The sequence below is a fragment of the Mastacembelus armatus genome, chromosome 21 (assembly GCF_900324485.2).
Source record: "Mastacembelus armatus chromosome 21, fMasArm1.2, whole genome shotgun sequence".
NCBI classification, from domain to species: Eukaryota; Metazoa; Chordata; class Actinopteri; order Synbranchiformes; family Mastacembelidae; genus Mastacembelus; species Mastacembelus armatus.
Window position 1 is genome coordinate 16,207,223 of NC_046653.1, and position 22,061 is coordinate 16,229,283.

Consider the following 22,061-nt stretch of genomic DNA (forward strand, 5'->3'; position numbering starts at 1 on the left):
AAAGAGGGAGGAGAGGACACCAGAGAGACTAGGTGGAGTGTAGCAAAGGCCAGTTCTTCACTGGGGGGGGGCACTTTTGTACAGTTAAACCACAGGGCTCTTTTCAAATGTGACACACATTTATTGAAAAATATGAGTGTCGTTTGGATCATTTTGGCACAGCTTCCAGCTCAGTTAATCAGTTAATTCAGATGTCATAATACTTGTAGTATAGGGACAGATAAAATCACCTCTGACACAGATAGAAAATGAGATCATTGCTTTGAACTGTAATAGTGCAAACTGTTCTGTCATAATCTCATTGTCTTTTTCCAATCTTGCTTTTGCTTTAGATTATTTTTCAGGGTGTTTCAGGGTGTCTGCTCTGTAATTACTGCCTGACAACTGGGTTAAAGCAAAATATGAACACCCATTAAAGAACCTGTCAAGGCCCCGCTCCAACCTTTTATTTTGACAAACTGGCTCTGGATCACATAGCAAAACAGTGACTCTTGTCTGAGTATATAGTGTGTATAGAGTGTATATACAATTTGGTACTTTTTGCTAACTAAAGTACAATACATCTGAGTACTGTAGTTTAAGAGTATCTGTGACTTGAGTGGAAATGAAATTAAGTGAAATTATTTAAGTCTTTGAGGCAATTTACATTCTCCACTACACGTCCAACCCAATATCACAGCTACATAAAGTCAAAATAGAAAGTGCAGCAAATACAGTGCATCTCTTGTCCTGATTAGAGACAATAGTTTGTGTACACAAATATTAATGTTTACTAAAACAGCAATTCTGGGAAATCATCTGCAGCACGTGACAAATCTTTCTTCCTGTGATGAGCAGCGAATCCAGGTCATTTCCCAGTCGACATGAGAGAAATGTTCACGTAGTGGTTTGGAGAGAATGATAATGATGTTAGCCATATGCCACGGCCTTCTCAATAACCACACATGATCCCAGCAGAGCGTTTATGGTGCCGTTTCTGACAATGTTTGAGGAAACATTTTCGACTACAGGCACAGAGGGGGTGGCCCTTTGGTGATTGACTCACAGTGATTATGTTAGTAATGATCAGTACTGACATGTCCCTATACGAGATGAGCCAAGACAAATGCCAGAACCACAGCCTACCCCTTTTACCACATTTCAGCATAAACAATAGGCTACAAAAACACAAGGTAATTCACAATATCAGGCTTTGCAGTATGTCAGATTTTAAATATCTTGGATGGGAATAATAGGTGGTGTTGATTTTCTTATTTTCATGCTTGGATAAATTAATTCAGCTCTCTATTAATTTTCCTTAAAGTGCAAAAGGAAGAGCATGTGTTCTGGTGAAGTTTTACAGTTTAAGACCAAACCAAATGTAATGCCCAGCTCTCTATACTTCCATTTAATGAAAGGCTGTAACGAGCTGCTTCTGGTTTGTTTGTCTTTCTCTAAGCTTTAACCGACAGCAGGTGTTTGTTTATGAAAGAGGCAATTTTTGTTTAGGCGATACGATTATGTGACACATTTTCCTCGATTTTCTTTCTATTTAGACACAGGTGCCGACGTCAAGTGAAATATAATCATTTTACGTTCATCGACAACAAGGCTGCTAACAAGTTCACTGGTCCTATATCATTCAGAAACGCTCGCACCACCAAATCGGACCTAAAGCTCTGCACGCATGTCAGTCTGCGGGGAATAGAAGTGGAGAAGAGAGACAATAAAGGCTCCCTCGTTGTCCTGATGTGTGGCTCGTCACGTCGCTCCTGTTCTGTGGTGACAGGGGGAGTCTTCTCTTGCGCACAGCCAGGGAAGGTTTGACGGAAGAACAAGAGAAACAAGCCTGACAGTTTGTCACGGAAGGAAGTGATGCTCTGCGGACACCATGACGGGCCGGTCTGCGGGATCGTATCAACTTCAGCCGGAGTCGAACCAGTTCCCACGTCCTGCCTTTAGCTCTTTGGCTCAGCTGATCCAAGCCAGCATGGAGGCTGATGGGGGAGTTAACTTTACCTACCTGCACTGACTGATGCAGCTTTATTATGTGACATTTTCGATCAGTTGGATCCGGCTCTTTGAATGTGCAAGGTAAGTTCAGCTGTAATGCTGTTTATTTTTCCCTGAGAGGTGTCAAAGGTTTGGACACTCAGCTGATCGCAAACTAAAGATTATCCAAGGCGTCAAAAACAGGTTCAACTCGAAACAAAAGTAAAAAACAAGAACAAAACTTGGATCATTTTTATTAGGAGCTCACCTGGTCAACAATAAGTACAGCAAAGGCAATAAATACATTTTTAATATTCGTTATTTCACTAAATGACCTGATACGTTTCATTTGTTTTTGTAGGGATTATTTTCTTTCAGCACCCCGGACAGCAACAGTCTGGCTGGGCAGCAACTACAAAGTTCTGCCACAGGGGGGCAGCACGAGTCCCTCATATTATCAAGGCTTTTTGTCCCATAAATGAAGCGAACAATTAACACAAACCTGCCCATTTAAAGCGCAGCCAGAGATGCAACAACGAAGAGAATTGTTTGGAGAATAGTTGGAGGACCGGAGCACGATGCTCAGTCCTGAGCAGCCTGAGCCTGAGCTGCCCTGGGCGCAGACTAACTCCTTCCTGGACACCCTGAATGTGCAGTGTGGTTCCGCTCCGGGCGAGCCAGTGGATGAACAGGGCAAAGCGCGCTCCGTGCACGCGCCCGTCCTCAGCAGGGAGGAGAAGAGGCGGAGGAGGCGCGCGACAGCTAAATATCGGTCCGCGCACGCCAGCAGGGAGCGGATACGTGTCGTGGCCTTCAACGTGGCCTTCGCAGAACTGAGAAAACTGCTCCCGACGCTCCCACCAGACAAAAAGTTGTCCAAGATTGAGATTCTACGACTCGCGATTTGTTATATCTCTTACTTGAACCACGTGCTGGATGTTTAGGCTGCGCACAGCTGGAGTTTGCACTGAGGCCAGTGTGTAACCAGACACAACAGCTGGAAGCAACGACATGGGATAGAGATACCACACGATTTCTGGAATTCCCTGTGTGTTTGGGGTTAAATCAAACTAATGGAGCACACAGCACAGACAGTGTAGCCTGTTGTGCACCACATGATCCTTATGGGAACATCAGCAACTGCAGGACTGTCATCAAAGTGCTTAGAAAAAGCTGAAATATTTTTGTGAGCTTCTATGATAAATGTGTTCCCACCCTCTAAAACATTGCCCAACCTGACATGCCTTCTGTTTAGCTTGTAGCAGCTGTGATTCCTGTTTGCACCAATTTGTAAAAATATTTATTTCCATTATACAAATAACAGTGGACTGGTTTGTTGTGTACTTTCCCAATGTGGGATTACAGCTGCGACTAAAACTGCATTTCAAATCCATATGTTCAAAAATAAAGACAGCTATAAAATGTTCAAGAACTCTCTGTTACTGTTCTGAGCCCAGTTATCTTACAGTGTCTCTGAAGCCAGATGTTTTTTTGCAAAGATAAAAGCCTTTTGCAAGTAGTTGAATTTTTGTTTTGTTTTTGTTTTTTTAGCTCTGGTATAATTTCAACTAGGCCGACAGTGCTCGAGGGGACTTAAGCCTCAAAAGCTGTTCCTCCAGCACATGGCTCAGATATTTGTTGGGGTTTTTCTCCCTCTGGATGAGGCAGGTGTTTCTCCAGAAAAACCACAGCAACTGAATGATGGTCATCCATCTGGCTTTTCTCTGGGGACACACGGACGAATGCACATCCATACAAATAAGACAATAATATGAAAGCATACAAGAAGCAACCAAAAACGCTCGCAGAACCTCTCACATCGCTATAGGTCTTTGTTTGACAGTCTGCAGCCAATAGCAGGACTTTACATTTTTAAAGAACACAGAAGTTATAGTCACATCTCAAGTTCTGGTTTGGTGTTTGTGGACTGAGATCCAAATGTTTTGTTTATTATTTAGGTAAATAGTTTTGAAAGTTCATCCCACACTACCCAAATCCAAATGTAAACAAAACAGCCCTACCACACTTTGTAATGGACCCTGCTATCATAGCTTCTGCTTAATTGTTTACCATCAATTATATTTTTTGACTGGTGTTAAATGGATTCATGTGTATTTTATCATCACACACATAAATCATTGAATGTTTCAGGTTTTTGCTCAGTTTTCTACTGCCCTGGCTTTCCACATTACCAAATGAAGTCTTCTATATCCCATTAGATCAGTCTCTGGATGTGAACTCCTGCTTGTCCCTTTGCCTTTTCTCTCCATTAGTCAGAGAGCTGCCTGCGCTCCTTCTCTCATCTTTTTATGTGAGTCTCTGTGGTATAATGTGGCCCAGGGGGCTTGGTGTATTGTTCATGTCCACTTCAGCAGCAGGAGTGACAGTCTTTTGTCTCCACACTGCACACTACACACACTACACACTGGGTACAATAAGTGTGTTCGGTAATAGCGGAGGGGGGAGGCCAAGCATAACATCAGATTAAAAGATAAATAGGGCAGGAGAAGTTATAAAACCCATATATAGATGACTATTAATATTCTATATAGTTTTAGCCAATGTGGGTCAAATACTAAAACTAGGCTAGAACTGTGGGCTATTTCAATCTACAGTGTACAACTCTGTCATGTCTCACACTGTCTGAAAATTAGACTTGAATTTTTTTTTTCTTTTAGTTAAATTTACTTTCAGGTGTAAACAGGTTTGGAGCAGTTGTTTAATGTTTTTCTGGACATCATACTTGCTGTATGCATGTTCTTCACTTTGGTACAGACTTGTCTGTGTTTTTAAGGACTAACACTGCCCTCTGATGGAGTTTCACAGAAGGAACCTGCTATCACATTACATCTTGTTCTTTTGTGTATCTTTGGCTTATATTTTAAAAGGAATTTTGCTTGTATGGGCATGTATATCTTTGTTGTGACAGCATGCTCTGTGGCTTTTTTTTTTGGCACAGTCTGCTCATAACTTTCTAAGTCAAATGCAAGTTCTGGGAGAAGGGTGGTTATTGCCGTTCGGGTAACATTTAGGGATACACCTTCATGGTGTGAGTCAGTGAACACACCGCTTTATCATTAGCTGAACTGTCACTGAATTGAAGATGTTCACATTTAGAAACATTAGAACAGCTGCTACATGAACCTTGAGGTGAAACTGGTTTGTCAAATGCTTCTGTGCAACTAGTCAAGACTTTGAAACACAGCACTTCTATATGGTGAATTACTCATACACAGTAATTATCTTTACTGTTTTTGTCATTGCTCTTGATGATGACCGATAATAAAATATGGCAAACATTTCTTTAACTTTTCTTTTTTTCTTATTGTAACCTTATACCACTATGCTGTTTTCTTGGCCTTTCTTCCTGGGTGTAAATGTGACCTTTTTCATAATACACGTGGCCCTTTCTCATCTGGCTGATGATGGAGTGTCCAGTTAATCCAGTAAGGCAGAAGCCATTGGAGGCAGATCCAGACCCTCCCACCCAGTATCTTTCTCCAAAGATCAGAGATGTGACGTCAGAACCATGAAGGTGTCTGTGTGGTTTATTCTCTCACAGTAGTTCCAAAGCTTCCACATGTCATAGAAACTACATTTCTGGGATTACACTAATCACTAAATCAGGAAGTATAGGTGCTCATTACTGTTTGGCCCCTATTAACTCCACATTTCCCAGACACTTAATGCAAACATTTTTAGATCACATAAACAGTTCCCATAGATATTTCTGTGACCTCACTATCCTAGAAAAACCCACAAGCTTACAGAGCCCTTAAGCCTTATAATATGAATATGTAAAGTATCTCAGTATCATTTCAGCAGTTTAAATGCTGCGCACAAAATAACTGAATTTCACTAGAACAATCCATTCTCACTGTGTACTGTAGATCTTAGCTTTCTACACCACTATAGTTTATATATATATATATATAAATATAAATATATATATATATATATATACTAGTTGTGATGACTCAAAATGATCAGATTAATGTTCTCCTTCAACAGATTAATGTGTCAGACTCCACGCGATGAAAGTCAAACATGCAAGTGAAACAACAAAAACCAAAACCATAATATTCACCTGGCAGTTTTCCCAGTACCTGGCTATAGCAGTCCAAAAACAACTGTAAAGGACGACCTCTTGTGGGCTACAGCTGAATAATAACGACTTTAGCGCACTTGCAGGGTGTTGTACCTCCATGCTGCCTTCCCTCACTCTCCCGTCTCTGCTCCTGCTAACTACAATGGCCAGGCTCGACTGAGGGAGCTGCCTGTCAGTACAGTACAGACGCACCTCACAGCGGCAGCAGCGGCGAGTCGGCGGCAGAGTCATACCAAGACGCAAGTGAAGGAATATGACTTGCATCTGAGGAAAAAGGTTGGTTTAGCGGATTATTAATCGCGATGCTCTGTTCACACCAGGGTATATCCCTGCCAAAAGCCGGAGACCCAACCCCACATAGGAATTACTGATGAACTTCAATGATCTTGTCGTGGGAATAATGGTTTCCTCAATATCAGACAGATGTAATCCTTGGTCGTGGTTCTCCTTTCCGTTTGATTTACTTGTAAAATAAGCATGTACTTATATTTTAATGTAAACACTGCTTTACTCTTACCTCTTACCTGTAAATACATATATGAAATAACAGGGTGCATGCTTTGTCTGAGGTGATAGGAGCTTGTAGAGTCTGCTGCGTTAATGTGGTGCAGCATGAGGCTGAAACGAGATCTATTGTAATAGAACCTGCAGCTGTGTGATGGAGAAGCAACATCGCATCCTTTGCTCTACCTAGTATCTGAGCAAATGAATGGCTGCAGGGCGAATATGTGTCGCCACCATTTGCAGCTGTGCGGAGAGCACACCGCGCACAGCTGGATGAGGCGTTACTGAAGCCACTTCACGTGTATCCTCTGCTGTCTTCCACGGGAAATCAGTGTCGTGATGCTGTGGCACCTACAGCCATGCATTATTGAAGAGTGCTGATAGGTCCTGTGCAGAGGGGTTGAAGGGCACTGTGATGTATGGGAACCCCTTGAATAATATAGTCATCCCCTGGTAGCTGTTCCTGCCACGAATGATCAAAAGAAGGTGGTGTGGGCAGTGCTTGTGCTATTGTTCTCTTATAAAGCTTTTTTTTTTTTTTTCTGGCTGGCAGGGCAATGTGTCAGAAGTGTAATGAGAAATGGAACTACTCTTCAGCTACCTTTAGGCTACAGAAGAGCATTAGGCCCCTGCAAAGTTTAGATAGTACAGTGTAAAGCATGATGCATTGTCGAGTAATGCACCTTAGTACATTCAACGGCAACAGGCTCTTAAAGTGGGAATGTACCTAGGTATCTCTTTCAGAACACTCCCACCGGGCTCCATCCCTCCCCACTCTGCCTCCACTGTACTTTAATTTAGTTCCACACGAGCGGATCAGAGGGGACTGGCTTTGCATTCCAGAGAACTGTGTCAGGTCTTAACTTTCTCCTTTTACTCTGTGGGTGTGTGTGTGAGCAGGGCGGGACCCTACCCAGTCACTCAAAGGTCACCGGTTTGCTCCCTGCATATACCTGGCAAATGTGTTTGTGTCAAGAATCATGTGTCAGAGTGTCAGAAAAAACAATGGAAGGAAAATGCACAGAAAACAAGTTCCTAATAATATCAAAGTTTAATGGTTCTGCCTGTTTGGCTCAGTTTGTGTGGTTTTAATCACTCGGCAGTGCTGTAATATGTTAATCAGCAGCTGTTGCTCTGGATTATCTGAACTCTGTGGAGAGATTGGAGTTTATCACTATAAATAACACTGGCACACACTGTGTCACCTTTTTGTTAGATTTCAGAAAGGTCCTATCCAGCTTAGTGGAGCTGGTCTACTCGTAGGTTTGTGGCCACTTATTATTTTGTACTGTTTTCTGACATTTTCCAATAGAGACCAAGTGGTTAATTATCTAACTGTCATATCAGAGGTTTGTGTGAATAATGAAAATAGTAATTAGTAGACCAAAAATACAGTTTATTTTATATTTTGTTGATTAGATGGGAGTTTTATAGTTTGTAGATTGCTTTTAAATTGTGAAACAATTGTGAAAGGAAATAACACAGCACACAGCCAGCTGCTGCATCTGGCAGATTATGGCATAATGCCACGAGGGCAGGGCGCACATGAAGGAAGGAAGGTGCAAGGGCTAACGGGTGTGAGGGAGAGCAGAGATGCCATGGTAACCAGGCCTCAGCATGAGCTCTAGATGAGCTATGAGAGTGATCTGTGCCATTTGGGGTGCCAACACTGCATTACATTTTAATGGAATCTCAAATTCCACACCTCTCTCTGTCTCTCTCTCACTCTCTCTCTGCCCAGTTTGGATCCAAATGTCTTTCCAGCCAAGGACACTGGGTTAAAATCCACCGTTCTCAGTTTTATTATTCACTGATGAGCTGAACCAGCATAGAAAAATTCTGCAAAGTACCTGATCAAAAGTTGCAGTTCCACCCATGTTGACATATATATATAATATTTGTTTTAATAGTGTAATTTATTTCTGCCCTGTCTTTGGAATAAATCTAAAAAAATGAGTGCATAAGACCACATGAGCTTGCACTGCTGAGTTTGACCATGCGAAATTTCAGTAGCCCCCACTGTGCAACAGCCTGAATCCACTAAACAAACACATTAATGAGTGTTTGTTTTACATTAGTGTCACTTTCTGCCCTTGTGAATCTCTTGGTGCAGCCAACCAGAACGATTTACTGCGATGGAACTATGATTCACCAGAGACTATATCTTCCACCCAGACTCCCGCACAGAGGACTACTGAATTTTTTTGGATCGACTCAGAGTAAATAGGCAGCCGTGCATCTCTGACACACATTGTTATTTCTGCATGCTTTATTCATAGTTATCCATTGGTTTGTAACTGATAGTTTTTCTTACCCCGTGGCTACGATTTTCCACATGGCCTGGTTCACTATGCCTCTTCATACTAGTCTCATGGATGAATGAGAATGATCTTCTTGGCCTACATACTACTACCACGTGTTCAGAGATCAGCACTCAGGGGGTTATCAGCTTTTATTCAAATCCCTGGGTCATTCGTTTAACCATACGGATGCTGTGTGAGAAGAGAAACCATTGTTTGCTCTTTGTGCCCTCTTACTGTGCCATCCCCTCACCCTCTCTCTCGCTCAGACACAGAGAAGTGTAGCACACAAATTTACTCTCAGCAGGGTTGATTGATTATTGCTGTTAGATGTGGCCTCCTGCTTCCAGTGTTGCCAGGACAACAGCAGACGCTCCACATGTGAGGTACAGACAAGGCATACGACTAAAACTCTGGTTTAAAATTTGATGCTGGAACATCAGCTTTGATCAGTATGTTCTAGTTGCTCAAGTGCATTATTTATTGAAATCCTGTGTATACACAGCTCTGCCTTGTTCCACATCATGTTCTGCTTTTAATAACACAAGCGACCGAGCCCTACATTAGCTACATTATATGCATTGTTTTACTATAATTAATGAGAAATGTGTGGTTTTTTCATATGCACCAGGCAGATTACTGATGGTGGGTAATGAAGGAAAAATGTTCAACCCCATCTGTGTCATTTCAATGGAAATCAGCTACACTATAATGTCATCTTCTAACTGTCATTTAAAGAGCACATTCTCCATGCCGCTGTGTGGATTCACACATACGCTAATATGCTGAATGAGCAATTGTAGTGTTTATATGCATCACTGGCTACAGAGATAAGAAATAGCCTGTAAACGACTGGATGGAGAATAATCCTATTTAGTAAAATAAGACTGGGCTGGGGCTGGTGATTGGCAGGTGGCTGACAGGACAACAACTAGGAGACAGACAGGGTGTAGAATGAGGTCTGAAAAAAAGGGCCATGCCTGGTGAACCGCCACATAAGGCTGGTTGATTCTGTTCAACCACATAATGAAGTCACACAAACATGAGGGTTCATTTGGTCTTAAATGGGCTACTGCAATCATTTCCTTGACTATTTCATTTGATTATTTTTTGTGAATCATCTGGGTTTAGCATCCTGGAGAGAAATTTATGTTTTGCAATAAAAACTTCATGCATGCTGGGTATATTATAAATGGGTTAAGTCCAGTATTGTTAGACTAGTATGTTTAATTTTATCTCCTTTTGCTCAAAATGTAAGAAATGAATCCCTTAACATTTATTGAATCAATAGTACTATATTCCTTACAGTGTGGATAAAGCATCTTGATATTTATGGTGTACTTTATTCATCCCCAGTGCTGCAGTTAAAAGTATATGCAAAAGAGCACTTAAGACCAGCTCAGTGAGTATTAGCACATTTCTGTATGAATGATGTCTGGCCTTCTCTTAGGTCAATGTGGCTACTGAAGCACCTCTCTGGGGTAGTTGTCAGTTGTCGTGGATTCCTGAGGCTTGTCTCTATAGCAACCCATTCTGCCTCCTGAGCACTGCTGCCAACTTACCCTTTCTGCCACACGACGAGTTTTTCTTCATCCTCCTGGCCAATCACCGGCTCTGAACTGCGTTGGAATGGACACAGAGTCGACCCACTCAGGCTACTCCTACCACTCCAACCGCTCTGGGAGATCAAACCGACATGGGTATGTTTCCTGTCTGTGTGCCCTTCCATCTGACTCTCTGCTGCTCCATTGTCTGTGTCTATCTCACCCTTCCCATGACGAAAATTTGTTTTTGCTGGATCACATGCTTAATCTCTCCCCCTGGTTCTTGCTTTGCTATTTGAACTGCAATGGTTTTGGAGCATATTGAGTTTGTGGTGTTTGTCTTTAGTTTGAGGGGGTCACATGTTGGTTGAAGCCAAATAAATGAGATGAGAGACTAAGGCAGAGAAAGATCAAGACGTGGAAACAGGCAGAGCTTATGGACAATGATCATCACAGCTTAGAGGCTTTAACTTTTCTTGGATAAAACAGGAAATTTGAACTTCCCACTTCAATCTGGGCTCAACACAACAACAATTAATCAGTAACATCTAACTCAATACCTTATCTTATTTTTATGTGTTTATATTTCTTAAATGCATTCCTTTATGTTCACTCTGTCTGTTAATGTGCTTGTTTTCCAGGGATCGAAGCCGTGAGCGGCACAAGGCCAGCAGCAGTAAAGACAGCAGTCGCTCTGAGAGGTCTGTTGTCATCAACCCCCCTGACACACCATCCCAGGACTCCCCTGTTCACAATGGCGAGCCACTGCCTGGAGAACCCACGCCGGCAGCAGATCATGGAGATGAAGCACAGGTATTGATGAAGCAAATTGGTACCAATCCAGTGAAACTAATTCTGCTGAGCTCTGCAAATAAAGTAGTAGGATGGATTAAAGGTGCAGTCAGATATTGTAATCATTGTTTAAAGAAATAGTTTAACACTTTTGACAGTAGTTACTGTCTTGGCAAGAGGTAGTTGAGAAGACTGAAACCACTTTGATCATCTGTCTGTTGCCAGCAATCAGTTAGTTTTGTTTGGCACAGAGCTAGCCTGGCTCTGCTTGAAGATAATCATAATTCCACTTATGGCACCTGCACAGTTCTTAGATTGATATCTTGATTGTTTAATCAAAAACTGGTTATGTGCCAGATTATTTGGGGTGTGCAAGCTGTGACAGTCTGGAGTCTTGTCAGTGTAATGGTTTTGGACATCACACTTGTGTACTGTTGGTTTGTGTGGAAAAGAGAGAGGGACAAGGTGATGTGTTGTATGTGAATTAGCTGAGTACAAGTTTAAAAAGGTGTACCTCCTCACACTGATTATTTAATGTGATGCTTTTATTTAATGTGATTAGGATTTGGAAATGTCTTCTGCCACACTACCTAACAATCTTTGAAAGCTTGGACCTATTTTGCCGTCTCTGCTTAGCATCTCCTACTGGCTGGGCAGCCACATTCCACACTGTCATGTGATTGTCATCTAGTAGCTTACATCCATTGTTGGCAATGTAAGCTAATCTGCCATTGTATTACATAAGCCCTCCAGACAAATGTGTCCAAATGGTGCATCACCAGCACCACCATTACCATCACCACAATCACCAGTGTCAACTCCAGTCAGTGTTTGTTTGGAGCAGCTTTGTTTGCAGAAAGGCAAGTCTCGCAGACTGAGATTAGCCGTAGCATCCAGCCAAACACCACTTTGGGGAAAGCTGATATGAATAATCCTCCATGTTTTCACGCATGCCTATGACATAAGGATACAATTTTGGACTACAATCTGTGTGTGTGTGTGTGCGTGTGTGTGTGTGTGTGAGTGAGAGAGAGAGAGAGAGAGAGACAGTGAGACAGAGTGAGTCATAGAGTGCAAAATCTGTTACTAAGACTGCCCATGCTGCTTTGTGAGACTTTCGGAGGCTGTGACTTTGTGCCAGAAGGCAACAGCTCCAATTTCTTCACAATGTTAGCTCTAGAAGCACCAAAGCATATGGTGAGAAGCACATCCTACTATTGTTTTAGCATTTCTCACTTTGCTTCTCTAACCTTTCTAGTGAATAGAAGGTCACAGACCTACTCACAGCTACCACACCAACAGTCTTTAATTTGTTGTAAAAATAGCTCCTTTAAATAAATTAATAGAGCAAATTGACAGAAAACTGTATTTTCTAAATGTTTTAGTCTCACAGGTATGCTGAGACCTTTAACAACACAAGCACAAACAAATCAAGGCACAAAAATAATTTTATCCTCCACCTGTGAAGCTTTGCCACTGTGTGCTGTAGCTGACAGACTGGTTGCTGTGTGCATGCATGAGTCTAGTGGTGCTAATAAGTAGGTTGTTGTGTTATTGTGCTTTGTGATGGTGGAACAAGCAAAATCTACATTCACCCTCTGCCAGATAAAAAGACTGCCAAGCACACAGCCCTCATGCTGATCTCAGTCTCCTGTAACCCTTCTCTATTTCATTCACTCTTAGTTACTCACTCTGTCCCTGTGTACTGTATGTAGAGATCAGCCCTGAGTGGTGTAGCATTAATCTTCAGGATTAATCCACTGAGCCTTAATGGCTGGTTTTAACAGTGTATTAGCTCAGCCAATGATACACTGTTTTCTCCCTAAATGAGACATTAGCATTAAACCTTGGCTGTAAAAACACCTTGGCAGAGAGATTGTTTGGAAGAATGAAGTGTTCAGATGGTGCATCCTAATTATTAGGGTATATATGTTTAAGGGAACACACAGATAGGAAATACATGAATAATCTGCCAACAATCTGCCACCATGATACACTCCTAAGCAATAGGAAAATAAAATACTCATCTTTTTCATAGCCAACATCTGGTTGAGACATGGGCAGTCTGTTTTCTGTGGTTACTAGTTGAACATGTGATGTGTCCTCTCCTGCTCTCTGTGATCATGGTGTGTTTTAAAGGAAAAATTCAACATTTTTGGAAATATTGTTAATTGTTTCCATATTTGATAAACTCCAAAATTTGTTTTCTTGTGGAGAGTTAACGGTGAAGAATTTTCTATTGTGTCTCTACATTTTCAGTGTGAAGCTACAACCAGAGGGTGGTTAATTTTGTTTAGTTTAGTTGCCAGGCAACCAACAGGGATCCCAGGGAGTCAATGCACCCAAACAAGAAAAGGTCCCACACAAACCCTATTGTAAAAACACAAGTAGTTATCTGCACACATTCCACTAGGTCTGGACTTCGAAGGGTTAAATAATAAGCCCAATGGGTGCCAAGTTTTTTCCCCTGTTCTCCAGTCTTGCAAAGCTAAGCTAACAGCCTGCAGACTTGTATCATTCATATAGACATCTATATCTTCCCAATAAAGTGAAGAAATCAATTTCTCAAATTGAACTGTTCAAATCAATTTAATTGTGCTCATTTGCATCTGCTTTTGTAGTCAGAAAAATGAACAAGCACACATCATGGCTCATAAATCCTACTGTACCTGTTTGTCAACCAAACAATAAGTCAGATTTCAGTCCAATTACATTTGATTACAAAGTCATCATCATCAAGTAAATATACTGTTTAAAATGAGTTCTCATGGAGGGACAAAGGGGCGACAGAAATTAGTTCTATTCATTTCACTGACTGTCTTCCTTTACAATTCAATTTATCACATCTGATCAAAAAACAAGGTGAGAATTTCAGATTTATTCAGTTTCTGAGTACGAAAGATCATCCTTAGAGTGTACGTACCAGACTTCTGGCCTCACAGACATGCTCTGCCACCCCCCTCTCTCACTTCCCCTCCTTTTCATGCTCATTCGTCTTCTGGATCCTGTTGGCATCCATTCCTCCAACGTGGCGGAGCTAATTGGCTGTGAACAATAAGAGAGGGCAGAATTAATATTGATGATTTTTTTTCTAATTGGAAATATGCAAACGCAATGTTGCTTTCATATTTTATGAAACACAAATATAGAGTTCAGTGTAAAAGTTTATATTTAGTTCTAAACAGATTAAACACATACTTTTAGACAGGTGAGAATTAACGTGATGGTCCTTTCTCTGTCTTATTTACTCACAGCCTGTGTGCACATGTGTGTGAAGTCATTAAGGCTTCTCTGTTCAGCTTGTCATTTTTCTGTCTCCCATTCCTCTCACTGCAGCTGCCGCTCCTGTGATCAGTTGGAGATATATACAATGCAGAAACACTCTGGGGGACAATGAATGGATAATTACGTGAATTAATGACAAGCACACACAAAAATGCCTCTTTAGAATAGACTTATCATTCATTTATTCTCCCTGTGTCTTTGTTCAAAAGATTTATGCTTAAAATGACCCTGCCAGCAAGGGAAAAAATGTGACCCTAATTTGTAATGATGGTGGGACTACAACGCTTTTTTTTGTGCGTTTGTGTGTGTGTGTGTGTGTGTGTGTGTGTGTGTGTGTGTTTTGTTTTTTGTTTTTTGTGATTCTGTATAATGTATATATATATATATATATATATATATACATTATACTAGGTATAATGGTATTCATCTGTCAGCATTTGCAGTGTCCTGCCAGAGTGAATGATACTGCACATCCCTTTCAGTCATCCAATATGACTTTAATTGGATTTTGAAGGGTTGTCATATTAAGGTAAAACTCCAAGAAAATAAAACATCTCTAAATAGCATGATGGGTTTCATGTGTGCATATGGCATAAAATCTGTGTTTTTTTTGTGCAAAGAAGGAAAAAAACAATAGAACAATGGAAACCCTGTAAACAGGTGAATCGAATTTTGTTTAGGGAGCATTTTAAAAAAGACATTTAAACTTGCACTAAGCAATATGGTTATACCAACAACTGACCAAAAGTCAATAGCTCAACCAGCTCTATGGTGCAATGTAGTATTGCTAAGCTCATTGTTTTGGACTACAAATTCCCCTGTGATTAATCTTGTCTTCAGCAAACGCAACTAGTTGTTTTCAGCAGAAAAGTTTTGGTTTATTTTTTTGATTTGGATATACAGACAGTTTAAATGACAACATAAACAATCCAGGCTACTGAGAAGTACAGTACATCCATAGCTGTAACACATCTTTCCACTTCCCCGCTCAGGATGATAACTGGGGAGAAACCACCACTGCGGTGACAGGCACGTCAGAGCTGAGTGTTTCCCAGGAGGAAGTGGTTGGCCTGGGGAAGGGAATACAGGACCGGACCCAAGGTTTCCATCGCTATCTTCCCCTGGCTGTGGGCTCATGTGTGGGACTACTGGTGGTGGCCACACCCCTGGTCTTTTTGCTCCTTCCGACGGTAATCTGGCCGGACAGGTTGCAGGCTTGTGGTGCAGCCTGTGAGGGTCTTTTTCTCTCCATCTCCTTCAAGCTCCTTATCCTCCTGGTGGCCATCTGGGCCTTGTTTCTCCGACCAGGTCGCGCCAGTCTGCCCAGGGTGTGTGTGTACCGTGCCTTCCTCACCACACTCACACTCCTGCTCACTATGTCTTACTGGCTTTTCTATGGTGTACGAATCCTTGATGCTCAGGTGGGTTTTAAAGTGTGCTGGGCGAGGTATTTTCATGGCTTCAAAGAAAAAAAAGCACTCATTTTTGTGTTAAATAAAATTGATGAATAGGCTTTTATCCAACATTGGTGAATGTTTTTATTGTACATGTGCTATGATCCGAGCAGGATGAGGACTACCATGGTATCGTGCAGTTTGCAGTGTCCCTCGTAGACTCTCAGCTATTTGTCCACTACCTGGCTGTGGTGCTGCTGGAGCTCCGCCAGCTCCAGCCCTGCTACAGCATGTGTGTCATCCGCTCTACAGACGGAGAGACACGTCACTACAACATAGGACAGCTCAGGTATGGATGTCCAGTCATTATAGTTGCCTTGTCTACATGCATTATGATTACTGTTTGCAGCTCCTTATCAAACACAAAATGGACAAAGATTTAAATAGGTCTCTACAGTTTAATATAAGAATCTGGCCTTTCTGTATTGTACACACTGAGATACACATAGTCCCACTTGGTCACAATTATACTGCAACTTGAAATATGTGTAATTGGAGGCCCATGTCTACAGTGGAGACACTAACTGAGTTACTCATCAGTCTCCTCATCTCACTGCTCAAGGTGGACTGTTCTAAGAGTCTCAGGGAGGGATGAGGAAGTGCTGGAGTGCTCTGGACAAACATATGACTATGACAGGACAAGGAGCCACAGGGGAAATTAGATAAGATTTGTATAACAGGGCTAAAAACGTAATGGGTTTATAATTGACAATGTTTTTAATGTGATTTTGATCTGACTTGCACAGGATGCAGAATGAAACAGCATCAATTTTACTCACAGGTCTTGGGGTGTATGACTGCATGTATAAGAAAACATCCATTCTTTATCTCTATTTGAGGTTAGAAACATGAGGCTACAGCAAAGTCTACTAGCATAACTTATCTAAACCTTCAGCCAAATCGTTGCCAGTTTAGGTGTATTGTGGGTAATAGGCACCAGATTTTGACAAGGAGGAAAGATTCATGGAATTAAAAAGACAATATCTTTTAATGTTTGAAAACTCACTGCTCAGTGGACTGAAGGGTCTTATTCAGTGTCTTATATAAGTCAGCCATAATCATATCTCTGCTATCTGAGTGTTCACATACTGTCTCTTCCTCATCTTACACAGCATTCAGAGGGCGGCGCTGTCCATTTTGGAGTATTACTACAGAGATTTTCCACTCCATAACCCAGCCCTGGTCTCTGCCTCAAAGCACCGTGCTGCCAAACACCTGGCTGGTTTAAAGGTCTACAATGTAGATGGTTAGTCACCTCATCTGCCCCTATTATTTCCTCCCTTATTATTTAACATTTCACTTGAGGTAGCTTTCACTGGTTTCCAGTGGTGATTTCTTTAGGGTGATCTGTAGCATTAGGCTATGTTCATCTTGCTTTTAGATTAGTCTAGTGCAGGTTACATATAAGACTGTTTTATTTTTAGGCCTTAACAATTAAGTCAACTTGTATCCAGCCTAATTCAGAACTAAGAATCCTGTTCAGTGACACCTGCATCTCAGGTTTAGCTCTGCCACAGATCTTTTTGACCTGTAACACAGTTCACTGAATTTTCCCAGAAAAAGGTCCTTATAACTGTGAAGTGAAAAGAGCTGGTTTGTTTGTGTTTTTTTTTTGTTTACATATCTTGTGGACAGTAAGGACAGGTAAAAGTCCTCAACGTCATTCTACACAGCACTTTATTACAGGACGCTGCTAATTTCATAGTTCAGTTCATTCCATCTTTACTGCACTCTAAAGCCTCCATTCCTCACTTAACGTATACGTTGGCAGGGAGTGCTCCTGCTACACACACAGACACACACAAACTCCGTCTGTTGCGTTACAGTGCTCTTGATGTATTCACGTCCACACGTCCTGTAATGCCACATATTGCCCCCACAAACACAGCACTGTGGACCTAATGATCTATCTACGGTGTCCTCGTAGCACCTTCCATCCACCCCACCCCCTTCCCTATCAAAGTGCAGTGGAAAGGCCTCTAGGGGGGCTGTGGAATTCCAAGCCTTAAATAATTCATCAGAGCAACGCTCATTCCTCACATACTCCCACACTTCTCCTTCTACATCTCAGCCTGTCTCCATCTCAGTTCGCTCGCGCCCCCCCCCCCCCCCCCCCCCTTCCCCAATCTTCATTTCATTTTGCCTCATTTCAGCACCCAGTCACCCCGTCTTTATTCACAGTTATTCAGTCACTCTTCTCATAGCATGATTATTTAGGCCAGGAAGTTAGAGGCTGGTGTTTAGACATGCTTTCAGTGGAAAATATTTATAATGCTTCCTGTGCAAAATATCTGGTGACATTCTTTCCACAGTGTACACAAGAATGTTTTTTTCACCCATGTTTTATTATCACACTCAGTTTCTCATTCTCACCTGCTCACACACACACACACACACACACACACACACACATACATTTAAACACACATATGGAGATCAGCTTACTAATGATTTATAGCCTTATCTCACCTGCAGGGTTTACTCTCTATAACCTCCCCCAAGCTGTGATTATCTTCATGAATATGGACCCGATCTTACTCCCCTACATTGAAACCCCAGGAACTCTGATATAGTGCTATACAAGCTCCATTAACTTTATTAGTTTGTCACGCAAATCAGTAAATTTGTGCAAGAACTATAGCTTTTGAAGTGTAAAATGATGAATACTTAATTTGCCCCTCTCTACCATCATCCCCCTCAATGGAAAGGTTTCTCCATCAGACTGTGTGTGGAGAAATGTGTTTCTCTGATGAATTAATGTGGAAGCTTCCTTTGGAAATTGCCTCTTTCTCAGTGCCATAATTAACATTTTCTGTGACTGAGACACATGCTCTGGCAGGATGCCCCAGATAAGTTACAAAGATTAACATACAGAGTCCTCAAATCTTTCTTAAAGGTGTGTGGAGTATAAAATGGGCACAGTACTGAGCTACTAGGTTGATTTATAGCTTTTCCCCTGCCAGCGATGTCAAATCTGAGCTCTCCTCCAGTGTGACCTCATCTTCTATGATTCAGATTGAGATCTAGCCCATTAATCAGAGTCTGGTGGGGTCAGAGACCACTTGCTCCAGCTCAGACTGATTTAACCAGTTTGCCTCTGCCCTTTCCTTTCAATGCAGCCCCTGGGAGCACAGCAGGGGCTCAGCCCGGTAATGGGAATCAGTCACGGGCAATGGCCACAGCTGCCGCCAAACGCAAAGACAATGCCCACAATGAGCTGTACTACGAAGAGGCAGACTATGAGAGAAGAGTCCGCAAACGTAGGGCCAGGTGAGTCATGGTCAAAAAGTGATAAGGAGAGCAATGATCCAAAGCCTCGCTGAAAGATTCGCTTCTGTACATAAATGTTATGGCAAATTGGCACATCAGTCCCACATCTGAGTAAATGTAGAAGTCACGTGTACTCCTATAGTCCATGTTCATAAATAAAGTACTTCCTATCTCTTTTAATACAACACAAATCAACAGCTCTATATAAAAGGTTACAGTACATATGAGTGAGCCAGTGTAGGTGCAGTAGATTTATCACTCAATCATTATTTCCTATGCACGAAGGAAATTAAATCAGTTCACACAAAAGAGGGTGAAGGAAAATGCAACATTAATAAAACCTGCAGTCTTTTTGTTATACTGGTTGTCAATCACAAAGCCTCCATCAGTGAGTCTGGGAAAACATTGTGCAAACAATAGTCCTGTTTTAAAATGTTTGTTCAATCATCCTTGTTTGCCATTATGAAACAGCAGAATTTGGTATCCACTAAACATTCATTTCATGTCATTTCTTGTAAGGTGTAAAGAGCATTTATATAGAAGACACATAAGGCAAAAAGCCATCACTGTAATAGGCAAAATAAAGCCAGTAGTCTGAAAATGAGAATTGCACTAGGATCTTAATAGTCTTGCTTATTTATTGGTATGTATTCATTTTAGGTTAGAGAGCTGGAAATTGGCTCCATGTAACTGCTGTCTATGTTGTGTCACTGTCAGGCTGGTGGTGGCTGTAGAGGAGGCCTTCACTCATGTCCGGCGGATGAAGAAAGAGGATGAGCGTGCGACTCCCTCCGACATTATGGATGTGCGTGAAGCAGCTCTTGCCATATTTCCTTCTATGGCACGGGCCTTGCAGAAGTATCTCCGCACCACAAGGAGGCAGCACTGCCACAGCATGGAGAGCATCCAGAAGCATCTCGCATTCTGCCTTGTCAATAACATGAGCCCTAAAGTGAGTCTTGCTTTAAAACCTTGAACTGGACAACAGAAATTGTTGTATGAATGGATGCTTTGCTAAGATTTCAAGGAAAAAAGTCATTTATTAAGGACTGGATCAATTATTCCAGTTCATTACATTTTTAATTTATTTTCATAGTTTTACTACCCACCATGTCTGTCGGTTATGGTAGCCAGTTTTCTTTGACCTCAACAATGAATCATAGAATCAATGGCTATTTCTCTGTGTCCAGGCCTTCCTTGAGGCCTACCTCTCCCCTGGTCCGACCCTGCAGTATGGCCCCGAGCGCTGGATGGCTGATCAGTGGACTTTGGTCAGTGAGGCTTCTGTCACCAGCGGCATAAAGGAGGGGACAGAGTTCCTGCTGAAGTGTCTTGATTTTAGCTTGGCTGTCACTGTCAAAAGCACCCCTTACATCCGACTGACTGAAGAGTACATCGATCCCAAGTCTCATAAGTTTTTACTGCTCCTCCAGTCTGAAACCTCAGTTTAACAGACCCAGTGTGCTGCTGCTGCTGATCTAAACTTGCAGGACTGTTACAAATACCTGAGTGAGTTTTTAAAATAAATAGCTTTTTGTACTGGTTTTTGTATGTTTATGTAATTTTCTCACATAAAGTATCTTTGGGTCATTGTCACTCTACTGGGAGACATGAAAGGTGATAAAAGACAGAAAACCAGAGGAAATATGCTTGGATTTTCTGTCCTGACATTTGCAGAACACAGTTCAGGTATACCTCTATGCACTTCAGATGACCATCACAAATCTTCATCCTTTATTTGCATGTGCCAGTGTGTGCCTGCATTGGAGAGCGCGTGATTTAGGAGGAATGTGTGATTTAGGATGCAAAATTGTGTGTATCTACTGTAGTATAACCACTGTCTGTCTCAACCCATATCCCCTTTATCTTTAGCATTACTTTAGTAACCAGGACATTTATTATAAACTGAACCCTTTTTCAGTCCTAGTAATGCTTATTTAACTGTCTTGTACTACAGATATATGTACAGTATTTATATGTGAAGATACTTTATTCCAGCCACGCTTTTATATCAAAACTGTGCTTTGTTTAAACGTTTGTTTGTTTGTTTTTTTACCGTGTGAGTCTGCTCTGTATTTTTGGAAAGAACTGGACTCCAAACGGCTGAAGACGTGTTCGTAAATATCAGACAAATCACTGGAGTCTCTTAAACTAAATGCCAGCCACAGTCTGGGGTCTGGCCAACACATTGTGAAAAAACACATGTGGCTGCTCATTTTGGTTGCATTTGTACAGGTGCAGTAAGTGTGTGCAGTGATCTTTTCGTAGACCAGCACAGAGATTTAATATTTGGATTGAGACGAGGTTCATGTAGTCGTCTTTTTTTTTTTTTAATATCTCATGTTAAAACGTTCAGATTTGTGCTGTTTAAATTCAGAACTATGTCCCAGATTTGATCTCAGTTCAACATGAAAGGAGTAGAGAAATGTATTATTGCAGCACCTACCTGCATACCATTAATCTTGGCGGCTGTGAGTGAATTACAGCAGACTGAGTTGTGAGGTTCTCAGCTTGCATAAAACACATCAGTATCTAAAGGGGTGTTTTTAAAAAAATTGACTTTCTCTGACGTAAAATATTTCTCTAACATTAATGGGAACGTGCTGGCTAGAGATTAAACAAGTAAACTAAACCAGATTAGATTATATCAACCCAGTATCAGTATTTTGGATGTTTATGGACATCTGAGTGTCTGGGTGTCACACTACTGCCACCTATCTACCACTACTGGATTCGCAACACTGCCCTGAGCACCAATCTGTTAATTTGTATGAATATTTTATAAGTATTTTTAAATCCTCTATGTGTGTATGTTGTGAATGTATATTTATAC

General features: G+C 41.5%; 2 protein-coding genes across 2 annotated transcripts; both read left to right on the forward strand.

Moving 5' to 3' along the window:
• Positions 1-2,549: 2,549 nt before the first annotated feature.
• LOC113123813 (helix-loop-helix protein 2-like) lies at positions 2,550-2,915 on the forward strand. The gene has a single exon (XM_026296118.1). The coding sequence runs from the start codon at positions 2,550-2,552 to the stop codon at positions 2,913-2,915; it is 366 nt and encodes a 121-aa protein (XP_026151903.1).
• Positions 2,916-6,218: 3,303 nt separating this feature from the next.
• Positions 6,219-20,747, forward strand: LOC113123581 (vang-like protein 1). The gene is made up of 9 exons (XM_026295770.1): positions 6,219-6,355; positions 10,334-10,583; positions 11,069-11,240; positions 15,497-15,925; positions 16,072-16,247; positions 17,071-17,204; positions 19,078-19,228; positions 19,946-20,180; positions 20,419-20,747. The coding sequence occupies exons 2-9, from the start codon at positions 10,513-10,515 to the stop codon at positions 20,677-20,679; spliced, it is 1,629 nt and encodes a 542-aa protein (XP_026151555.1). The 5' UTR covers positions 6,219-6,355; positions 10,334-10,512; the 3' UTR covers positions 20,680-20,747.
• Positions 20,748-22,061: the final 1,314 nt, after the last annotated feature.